General features: G+C 43.6%; 1 protein-coding gene across 1 annotated transcript; it reads right to left on the bottom strand.

The window, feature by feature from the left end:
• Positions 1944-2688, bottom strand: LOC109843287 (lachrymatory-factor synthase). Its single transcript, XM_020412219.1, has one exon. It carries the CDS (start codon positions 2601-2603, stop codon positions 2133-2135), a length of 471 nt encoding a protein of 156 aa, XP_020267808.1. The 5' UTR covers positions 2604-2688; the 3' UTR covers positions 1944-2132.

The following is a 12267-nucleotide window of genomic DNA, read 5'->3' as shown; positions in this document are numbered from 1 at the left end:
GTCCCACAGGGGGGGCCACCCCCCTGTTCCAGCTCTTGCGAGCCGCCCGCGAGTTGGGCGGCCGCGAGCCAAACAGCAAAACCGGGAAATAAAATTGATGGACGTGATCAAGTTCTTATAGACACAGACAAAAGGAAGGGACATAATGATATTTGATAGTGACAATCATCAGATTCAAATTCACGTTCTCTATTACAAACTAAAGGGAAAAAAGAAAAAGACAAAAATAATAAAAATAAAATAAAATAAAATAAAATAAAAAACACGCACACACGCACACAAACACACGGAAATAATAAACAATAATAGAGTTTTGCTTGCTCATAGACAAAGCATCGATCTCCAGCACATTAGCCATCTCCTTGACCACAACATCCAAGTACTCAACCAAGCCGGTTCTAAAGATTTAGAGAAAATGAAAATAGTTAAAATGTTGATGCACCGAAATTTATTTTCCAATTATATATGAAAAAGGGAAAAAGGAGGGGAACTACCTACTTTCTGAGTACTAAACACACTTGAGGATTTCGATACACTTCACTACTAAAAATCTACCATAGAGATCATGAAATAAATAGATTTGAAAGTAAGGATGATCATGATTCATTTTGAGCGAAAAGTAAGGATAAGTGTGAAATATGGGAGATTATGAAATGAATAGATTTGGAACTAATCATAATCATTCAGTAAATAATTGAAGTTTTAAATGAAAAAATTGTCACCTTTTTCTAGATAAGTGAGAGGACTCAAATAATTATACCAGTGCCCATTTGGTTGCATGGTCGAGTTGGGATACTGGGTTTTGCATTTAAAAAAAACTAATATGGAAGTAGGATAGGGTGTAGGTTTCACGTAGACAATGCAAATCTATTCCTTTATACAAATGAGAGAACCCAAGATGCACTATTCATACTACAGTAAATGAAACAGTAGCGTTTACTGTAGCAGTATCAGTGTAGCATTTACAGATATATTAAAGTGATTTTTCCCTTAAATCTTTTACTTTTTAAAATTAATCCCTCATATAATTGAAATTGCTATTATGTCACTCAATTCTAAAGTTACTTTGAAGTAAATTCCTCATCAAATTATTAGAATTGATATTAGTTCCCCCATCATGAGTTGTTCCTAATCAATCCCTCTAGTTGTTGCTTTCACTTTTGACTAGAAGTAATAATATCATGATAACTTCAAAATTAGGGAAAATATAGCAAATTCGATGATTCGACAGACTAATTCTAAAATAACTTAAGAATTGAGATACCTGATAGTAATTCCAATGATTCAGAGAGTAATTTCGAAACATGAAAGATTTAAGGGACTAATCTTGAATAAATCCAAATAAAAACTGAGCACGTTGAAGATGAATCATCTTGTGCAATATACTAAATTAAAGTACTGTTTTTTTTTGACGTAAGAAAAACTAGACCAATATTGATATAGTTTTTCCTAGAAAATATTTTACATAAAAGGGGGACCACGATTAATCTAGAACTCATTATGAGAGGCTGCCAAATAAGCTCCAAGGCTCATGCATACGTCATGTTATGTATAATTATGCTTTATTGGGGGATAATCAAACCCAATCTAGTGGCAATGGGCTTTAAACAGAGCTATGAATCATATTTAACCCCAAAACCATACCTTTTAAGTATTGACCCCCACTACTATTCGTACATGAATATCCAACAATCTCCTATTCATTCATTCTCCCATGCCTTTGGGTCTTCACCTTAAGCTTAAGAACCAACTTTTTATCCAAAACATATATATAGATATTAGTTATTAACCCCAACTCTTATTTTAAACATATAACTCTTTTTAATTTTATTTGATGTGGTACTATACTCGCACATGAATGTCCAACATACTTAATTGCTCATACACAACCTGTTAGATATTCTTATAACAAAAATTAGTAGAGACACTTGTTATAAAAGATCTAGTAGCAATCATCATTTAATCTTCAAAAACAAAGAAGAGAAAAAGATACGGTATACAAATTACAAACACGTTTTTGCTTGGTTAGCCAAACAAAAACAAGAAGCAACAAGACCTAGCTTTAACTAAAATCCAATCATCATTAATAACATGAACAGTAATACTTAAACAAACAAATCTAACTAAAAATCTCACAAATTACCATCATTAGCACACAAAGCGTCTTCAACTCCCTTCGCCATCCCCTTAACCCCACCCTCCATATACTCAACAAAACCAGACCGGGTCCAACCCAAAATTGGTTCACACTCAAACCCCAACTCAATCTTACACCCACCATCATCACACTCAACAACCCTCAACTCTGCTAAATAACTCCCAAATCCCATATTACTCTCTATAATCTCATAACTATAACTCCTCTTTATGGGATTAAATTCAACCAACTTCTCCTTAACCCAATAAACCGTACCGGTTTGGTCCGGTTCACTGGCACAATATCGGACGTTATCGGAGCCCTCGACCTTATGACACGTTGCAAGTGAGGGAAGAAACTTGTGGAGGTTGAAGAAGTCTCCGAGTGTAGACCAAGCTTCGTCTGGTTGGATTGAGTTGAGCTTTGTTGAGATTAGGCCTTGCCATTTTTCTGATTTTTCATCCATTTTGTTTGTGGTTTTTTTGTTGGCTTTTTGGTTAGGTTTGGTTTTGGATTTATAGCAAGTGGAGGAGAATTTAGGGGTTGAAATTGTGAGAAAATATTTAGCGGTATTGGTTCATTGCATTATTGATGCATAAGCATTGTCGATTGAATCAATAAACAACTAATTTCCTAATCTACCAATTCAGGCTTTAATACAAACGAATCATATCCACAAATATACTCTCTCCCTATTAAAATTGGATGGTGCGTGTAGAATTGAGAGGTGAGGGGAATATTTTGATTGAAAGGTTGCTTTCGTTTCTTTTTGGTGAACTTTTTTGAACGGCCTTGATTGGATTATTTGAGGTGGGTGGCATCTTTTATTGTTGGAGGTAGCTCCGAATTTCGTCCGCACCTTTGCAGCACTGTTTTCGATTTTGAATAGGCAAGCCAACGTTAGCATCAGTGACCAGGGACCAAGAAAAGTCTGTTACCCGTGTTTCATTGAATGTTTTTTATTATTTTTATGCAACTTAATCACAAAGCAAACAAAGCTCGCATGCATTGAGGAGGCCAAGCAAAGCTCGTCTGTTTGCTTAATTTGACTCATCAACACTTGGCTCGCCTGCACGAACCAAAGTTCACCAACATTGCTTGACTCGCCAGCACGAGTCAAGCTCGCCTGATTGTTGAGCCCGCTTGCACGAGTTTAGCCCTGCCTGTTCACTTGACTCGCCAGAACACGAGTCAAGCTCGCTTGATTTCTCGACTTGCCCGCACGAGTCGAGCTCGTCTGAAAGCTACGCTCTCTTGCACGAGTCAAGCTCACCTGTAGGGAGTTTGCCAGAACCAAGCTCGCCTACAGACTCAAGCTCACCTAACGCTTGAGGGGCCCGCCAGCCGGCCCCGCCTGTTCGCCAAGCTCGCCTGCAAGCTTGCCTGAGTGTTCAGACACAACTCAAGCTTACTTGTAAGCCTACCAGCCTCGACTGAGCAGTGTAAGCGGTCGCTTGCCTGTGGGAGTGGGCCTACCCACATCTCACATCCTGAGTGATGAAGCATGACTCTCATACTGTAGGTGTAAATTTTGATCTCCCGAAAATAGGGAACTTTGTTTGTATTGATAAGAACGGCTTATTACAAACTAATAATCAAATGTTTACAACAGAAGCTAAGAGAATGCCCTCCTTGTTTAACGTGGGTTCCTCGGTGGCGATAGGACGCCTCGCTCGGTGCTCGTGTCGAGTCTGCTTCCCTTGGACGATCCGATCGAAGTTGCTGCTGGAGCTTCAGTTCTCAAATGAGGGAGCCTTTGGTAAAGGTCCAGGTTCAACCTTTGGGAAGATTAGCCAGCAGAATATGCAACAGCCAATCCCCTCCTTCATGCTGGCTGAAGATGGGTTTTAATAGGTAAGGGATGGCATGAGCCATCCCTTGATTCGTGGGATTTGACCACTAATAGAGGTGAGGGAGCCAGCCGTCCTAGCTGTGGGATGTGACCACTTAGGGGGTCCTGTCAGCCGCCCTAGCTGTGGGATGTGACCACTTAGGGGGTCATGTCAGCCGCCCTATTCTTGCTAGGTGAGGAGCGTCATGCTTTCTCCCTTGATTTGTGAAATTTGACCACTGATGGAGGTGAGGGAGCCAGCCGCCCTAGCTGTGGGATGTGACCACTTAGGGGGTCCTGTCAGCCGCCCTATTCTTGCTAGGTGAGGAGCGTCATGCTTTCTCCCTTGATTTGTGGGATTTGACCACTGATGTAACTGTTCCCATACTCCAAGTGGGCAGTTGACAGTGAGCTGGCGAGTCTGCAGCTTGGGTCTGCAGGCGAGCTTAGGACTGCAGGCAGACTTGGGTCTGCAGGCGAGCTTGCAGGAGAACTGGGTCTGCAGGCGAGCTTGCAGGAGAACTGGGTCTGCAGGCGAGCTTAGGACTGCAGGCAGACTTGGGTCTGCAGGCGAGCTTGCAGGCGAGCGGGGTCTGCAGGCGAGTTCAGGTGTGCAGGCAGACTTGGGTCTTGATCGTGCAGGCGAAATTCGAGCTGCAGGCGAGCTCCTGAGCATGGATCGAAGAATAGGCCGTAACTTTCAAACCGTAAGTCGGAATTGGACGAATTATATATGAAAATCGCCTATCTCGACGAGATGGAGCCATCCAAACTGAGCTGAAGGCTTCGGTTCGCTTCCCCCGTTTCGCCAAATTCCTTACGGTTTGGGAGATATCTGCGTTTTTCCCTTTTTATCAGTGTTTTCCCCCTTTTTGCTATTTCGGGCGAGGTTTTAGCAGTTTTGTTCTGAACTTCTCTGATAAGGATTTAAAGGCAATTTTTATTACCTACACATACCTATAGTGGTTACATCCCACAGCTATAGGGGAGGGTATGGTGCTCCTTACCCCTAAGTGGTCACATCCCACAAATCAAGGGATTGACCATACCTTTCATTGCTTATTTATAATCCACCTTTGGCAACATGAAAAGGAGATTTTAAAAAAAGAGGACTTTAGAGACTTTTGGGAGAGGTTTGGAAGCTTGGCATTTCTAAGACTCTTCAATCAGAGGCCTTTTTGCTGCTGGCTTGGTGGGCTTGAGTGGCTAGGCATCTTGAGAGCTTGGTTGGACATTCCTAAACAAAAGCTTGGATTGTTGAAGTGGACTCAATCTGAACTCTTGGATTTGAGACTCTTGGCTCTTTGCAAACTCTTGCATATTAGCTTTTTCTAAGCATTCGGTCTTGATACTCATCAAGCTCGGGTAATCGAACTCAATCACATAAGAGCTTCTACTGCATACTGAAGCTCAACCATAATTTCGATTAGATCGTCGAAGGGAAGCAAACTCGACGTAAGCATTCGAGTGAGGGGTTCTATCGCTACCAAAGACCCCACGTTAAACAAGAAGAGCATTCTCTTCACTTCTGTTGTAATTTGATTTCTTAATTTGTAATAAGCCATTCTTACTAATACAAATCTCCTCTTTTCGGGAATCAATTTTACTCTCACACAAGGTCACTTCGGTATTTAATGTAAAATGATTGGGGGTGTGCGGTGCCGATACGGTCCAATGTATCATAAAGACTATTGGGGGCAGAGGAATAATGTCACCCATAGTGCATTTAATGTCATTTATTGTGAGGTGATTGGTCGCCAGTGCATGGGAGGGGGCTCAAAGTTTGAGGCATTTTGTCGCCTTTCTACTCGTCCTGCGGTCGAGAAGTACCACCTTTTGAGTCGCCTTCGCAAGGTGTCGGTCGATTAGTCAGTTGAGTGGAGTGATTAAGTAGTCGACTTAGCTAAGGATCGATACGAAATGCCTTTTGAGTCGTTGGCACATAACGCCTTTCGAGTCATCAACATGTAACACCTTTTGAGTCGTTCTCACCAGATGTCAGCATGTCGAGTCGACTGTATTGGGCCTTTGGTTACCTTGAAGCGCTGACTCGATTACACGTAATGTGAGACACTTGTCCGTCATTGATTGGAGAATATTTTTCATCACTAAAATGGCTATAACATATTTAGTTTTGGTTTTCTCTATATATTGTTTTCTATTGTTAGAGGAAAAACCAAGGAGAGGAGAGCGCCAATATTCTTATAATCTAGGGTTAGTAGAGTGCGTAGCCCAATTCAATAATATTGTTGAGAGGCGATGGTTTCATAATCTTTGGGAGAAGGTTTCACAATTCTTGTCCGTTCAAAAGATTATAAGGAGATGGCTTTTGAGAGAATATGAGAGTTGTTTGCGTCGAAAGTTGCTATTTTCATTACGGTATTCATTACAACTTTAGTCGTTACAATAAAAACAAAAAGATTGTCTTTTTATAAGACTTTTACACAATGAAAATAAAAAGTTACAACTCTCGTCAAAACAAACGCAGAGATCGTTTATCGATCTTCTGCTTGCGTGGGATCTTTGCCTGTACCGGGGTTTATCCGTGGACCGCCTTAGATCTGGATCCGGTTGATGGAAAATTCGGCAGAGCTTCGCCTTCGCCGAGGAAGTATTTGATTTGAAGCGCTGAGATCGACCAAGCGAAATCAGGGCTCTTCTCGAGATCAAGACCAAGCCTGATCTCAAGGAACAGAGGAAACAGGCTTCGGATCTCTCGAACTCTCCTTCTTTATGCTGAAGAACTCGCCAAGATCTGTCAATCCTCGCTGAAATTCATGCTCCTTTGACTCATCAATCCAGCAACACTTCGTCCTCTTGATAATCACTCCGCTGAAAGGAGGCCCTAGGTTCATATTTATAGGCCTCGGATGCGGTTATTTGGATGAGAACAAGTGATTTGGCTCTATCTTCGGTTGACAACAGCCCAACCACGTTTGGGGATGATCTCAAGCCAGTTAAGAACCCCTGGAACAGATGAATCCCCAACCACGTTTGGGGATGATCTCAAGCCAGTTAAGAACCCCTGGAACAGATGAATCCTACGAAAAACTACTTTAAAACCGTCAAAACGCGTTTCGGGTACCAAACTGCGCGGCAGACTGGTTTGACCTGCGCTTGCGCGGGTCGGGTTGATCCGTCTCGCGCTCGCGCGGGTCGGTTTGTTCCGTCCCGCGCTCGCGCAGGTCGGTTTGTTCTGTCATGCGCTCGCGCAGGTTTGTTGATTTCGACGTGCATGAACTGATTGTCACGCGCGTGTTGATCGACGCGCATGAACTGATTAACGCGCACATGTTGATTGACGCATGCGAGCTGATTGGCGCGCGCGAGCTGACTGTCGAGCGCGCAGGTCACTTGATTCTCCGTTTTGCTTCAGGCGCTTGTCGGCGTCAGATAATCCTCTTAGACTCGGATAACGATGTTCATCGTCTTCTCTCTGTCTCAAGCTGTGTGCGGACACCTATAGGCATTTTTAGACGCCTACAGATACCCCCTCCAAAGTATTCCAGACTCATTCTTTTATTGAGGAGTCTGGAATGCTTTGGATAAGATAGGCCATCTCCTCAATTTCGTAGAGTGACCTTGAACTATCTCAATTCTTAACTTCTTCAGTCTTCAATCTATTCATTGTTTCGTCGAATAGGTGAAGTTCTTCCGGCGCTGCGTTTATCGTCTGACCGTTGTCGAAATCTTGAACTGAGATTGGTGTGTAAGTTTCTGAACTTAGCTCGTGCCATTGAGTTGACTTTGAACTAATCCTCTCCGTCGGGAATTCATATCTGATTGTAACTGAAATCCTTGGAGTCATCTTTTGCCTTATTTTGGCGAAATTGCTGATGCGTTGACCGGCATCGATCTTTACTGTAACGCGTTGACCGGCGTTAACACAGTTTATACTCGTACGTTTGCTGGAGTCTACACAGTTTAAGCTCTTAAGGCATTGGAGCGTGACGGTCCCGAATGTTGGGCTGCAGGACCAACTATTAAAGCTGATTCATCTGCACGTGTGGATCTTATCCTGAAGTTTGTTGGATGTTCAAGTCATGAGACCAACTAATGAAGCTGATACGTCAATGACTCGCATTTATAGAATTTTTGGCAAATTCTCAGCCATCAACGGGTTTGATAAGCCTTTACCGACTACCGTTTGAGTCGGGCTAGCATGCGGATTGTTTAAGTCCGTTCCGCATGTAACGTTATGCTAAAAGAGTTAACTCTTTTAGTGCTACGATATTGAATACGTAGACTTCGTCTTTCTCCTGTGAAAAGACTAAACAGCAACGTGTATCAGACGTAGACTTTAAGGTTTTTGGCAAACCCTCAGCCTTCAACGGATTTGGCGTGTCTTTACCGATTACCGTTTGAATCGGGCTTGCATGCGGATTGTTTAAGTCCGTTCCGCACGTGACGTTGTGCTAAAGGAATGAACTCCCTTAGACTTGATGCTACAATATTGAATACGTAGATTTTGCCATTGTTACGGGAATAGGCTACCCGGCAACGTGTATTAGACGCTGACCTATCCCTACTTAGGCTTCGGGATAAAAGTCCCCAGATTAGAATTCTGGTGTCTTCTTCAATCGGTGAAAGACTAAACCGGCAACGCGAGTTAGGCGTTGACTTATCCCTACTTAGGGTTCGAGATAAAATTCCCCGCGCGTGTGAAGCACGGATTTTGGCGTTATGAATAACGACCTGCCATAATGTCGAATATGTGGACTTTTGTCCTTTTCACGGTAAAAGACTAACCGGCAATGCGTGTTAGGCGTTGACTTATCCCTGCTCAGGATTCGGGATAAAATTCCCCATGCATAAAAAACATGGATTTTTGTTGCTACGATGCTGAATACGTAGACTCGGTCATTTTTACGGGAACGAACCACCCAACAACGCGGGCTAAGCGTTGACTTATCCCTACTTAGGCTTCGGGATAAAATACCCCAGACTGGATTCTGGAAATACCCCAGACTGGATTCTGGTATCTTTTTCAATCGGTGAAAGACTAAACCGGCAACGCGTGTTAGGCATTGACTTATCCCTACTCAGGATTCGGGATAAAATTCCCCGTGCCTGTGAGACACGGATTTTAGGAGTTGAAAAGGTGGTGTCTTCTCTTGGGGCAAAGACGAACCCGAGACGAGAGAGGAAGAATTTTATATTCTATCTCCCAAAGCTGAAGAGGAAGAATTTTATATTCTATTTCCAGTTACAAAAGGAAACTCAAAGTGGGATCTCCACTTCAAGAATCCGGGAATGTGAAACTAAGAGTGGGATCTCCACTCCGAGAATCAAAAAGATTCGGATAACCCTAACTGTCGGAAGGTTTGATTACCGAACTAAAGATGGATTTCTCATTTTTTAAGAGGGAATTGTGGTTTTGGTCCTAACTGTAGGAAGGTTTGACCAGGTGGGAGGGGGAGTGTGAGATGACCCTAACTTTTATAGGTTTGATCACTCGATTTGTGGACCTCTCGTTCATTGAAGGAATCGAGAGGGGATTTTGACTGTGGTCCTAACTGTAGGAAGGTTTGACCAAGTGGATAGTGGGAGTGAGAGTACAAATCACAGTGGGAGTGTTGACTTGTACAAATCACTCAGTAAGGGTTCTTAGTGTCAAGTGATAAGGACTTAACACGAAGGGGTTTGACATTTCGTCAAGGATTGACAGATCAAAATTCTAAGCATTATATCCGGACTCCAACCATGAAAGTGTTGAGTGCACGAACATAGCGGGAGTTTGAATAGATTAAGAAAGAATTTTGGTGGTCCCACCGTCAATTAGTCTGATCGATGGGGGATTTTGTGGTGGGAGACTGTGAGTCGTTAAGCACCAATGAGAGTTTTGTGAGGAAAGATTGATCTAATGAAGTGATCGAATCTCATCTCAACAAAAGAGTATTCGGAAGTCATAGTAGGAGTTTAGTGTTTATCACTTTGTTCATAATGATCGGGTTATCCCTAAGAATATTACATTTAACATTCTTCCGGGAACTTCCCGTTACATGAATTATCCACCCCCAGCTTTCTTTGCAAAACTAGGTGTAACGAGGAGTACATTATCCTCATTCACATGTTCGGGTTATCCTTAAGAATATAAGATTCTCCAGGAACTTCCCGTTACATAAATCATCCACCGAGTGTTAGAAGGAGCAGTTTATACTCTTATACTTATCGGAGTATTCATTCGACTTAACTGAGTGATATAACGTCGGCTTCAATCAAGGTGTGGATGCTATTCTTGAGAGCAAAGCAATCCTTGGTGGGATGAAGGATCCTTCTGTGGTATGCACAATACTTTGGATCCAAAATGTTATCAGCTTCCTCCTGATTTGTGATGGGTGGAAGCTTAATCTTGTTGTTTTCAAGGAGAGATTCGAAGATGGCTGGAACGTCCTCGTCCTTGAAGGAATACTCTTTTTAGAGTCTCGGGTCCGAAGTCTTTTGCTGCCTTCGGGATTGCTGTTGTGACATTTGATTAGTACTAACAGCAGCTGCAGGTGCCTTACCCTTACCACGAGAGGCAAAGTTCGAGTTCGGAGGATTGGCCGTCGGTTGGCTCCTCTCGGCCTTCTTCCTTCGGAGGAAGCGTTCGGCTTGTTCACCGCGCACCTTCAAGTCTTTCCAAGTGTTAGACGGTGCGACTCCCATAACTTCCAATATCTCAATAGATAGGTTATTATGATATGTCTGGAGGATGAAGTCCTCCATGATTGGATCTCGGCAGTTCATTGCTTTATTCCGGAAGCGTTTGACGAAGTCGTCGACTGTCTCGTCATCTTATTGTTTCTCATCAAAAAGTATCCTAATGGATACCTCGTCGTCATCATCAAAGAAACTGCCAAGGAATGAGCTCTCCATATCGTCCCAGTTGTTAATACTTCCGGGCTTGAGACGGCGGTACCAATCAAAGGCGGACCCGCGAAGGGTGCCAACGAATGACCGAACCATCAAGGCTTTATTGCCGGAGATCATACCCAAGTGGGACTTGAAGTAGATCAGATGTTGAGTGGGTGAACCCTTCCCGTCAAACGGCGTGAAGTTAATCAGGTTGAACTTCGCCGGATACGGGATCGAATCCCATTCTCTTGGATAGAGACATGGAATGCCGGTCCTTTTCACCTCTCGAGCAGACATTAGAGCGTTGATTTTGCTCTCGAGATCTTTTATTTTCTCATCCTCACTCGTGTCGGGCCTCGGACGATTTGAAAGAGGAATAACACGGCCACCCCCGACATTGTCATCTTCGGTGGAACCACCCCCAGCGTTTTGGTCAACGAGAGGGTTATCAGCATTGAGGCGTTCATCCACATCTGAATCGCTACCTACTTGGTTAGCAGCGTTGCGACGGCTGGATTCGCCCATTTGATTGGAAAGAGCCTGAATCTGTCGGTCGTGCTCTTCCTTCATCTGTTGCATAGCCGTTTCTATTTCGAATTTAAATGCTTGCTTCTGCTTGGCTAGAGCATCCTCAACCATTTTAGCTGCTTCTTCGGTGTTAATCATAAACACTTCGCGGGATTGCCCTGGGCTAGATACCGTATTGTCAGAAGCGACTGCAGAGTTAGCATCCGATGCTTCATCGTCCGAGGATAACCCTCTCTGCATTCTCTGGTAGTCCCTACGTCTAGTGGTCCCTGATCGCAACCGGGTTAGACGATGAGATATAAGCGGGTCAGAGCTAGAAGGTCGAATCGACTTTCCCTTATCAGCCATATTTATTGTGACTTCCGGGAGTTCGTCACCTTGAACAACCGATCTCTTTTTACGGAGACGTTTTGGTTTGGACTTAGTCATTCCGTTGGAGATCCTCTCGGATACGGAGACCCTCTGCGGAGCGGTCTTGGGGCAACTGCACGCTGATAATACTGCCCTGATTAGTTCGGCGCACGGGTAGTGAGATTTGGTTTCTCGGGCATATCTCTTCCGAGACTCGTTCATACCCCCAGCCCGATAGTACAACTCATCGATCAGATGACCGGAGCAACCTATCGTGTGTTGACATGACTCCCCTGGTATAACGTTGTCATCGTCAGATGAATACGTTTCTTTCAGGGGATTTGCCGCTTTATTAGCATTCTTAAGAGTCACGTGTTTAGAACTACGCTTTTGGGAGCGCATGATCTCAACAGGCTCTTGGTTTTGGATACACACCCCCAGGCGGGCGGAAATTGGAGTTTTCCCTTTATGAGAAGGCTTGAAATTGTTGCGAGGGCGTGTGCGACCTCCAGCTCGACGAGTCGCTCGGGGTTCAGTCACCGGACCCAAGCATTCTTCGATCAGAACTTTGCCTCGATCCTCG

The sequence above is a fragment of the Asparagus officinalis genome, chromosome 5, assembly GCF_001876935.1.
Source record: "Asparagus officinalis chromosome 5, Aspof.V1, whole genome shotgun sequence".
NCBI lineage: Eukaryota > Viridiplantae > Streptophyta > Magnoliopsida > Asparagales > Asparagaceae > Asparagus > Asparagus officinalis.
Note: the sequence above shows the minus strand (reverse complement) of the source record. Positions and strands in the feature narration are given on the sequence as shown.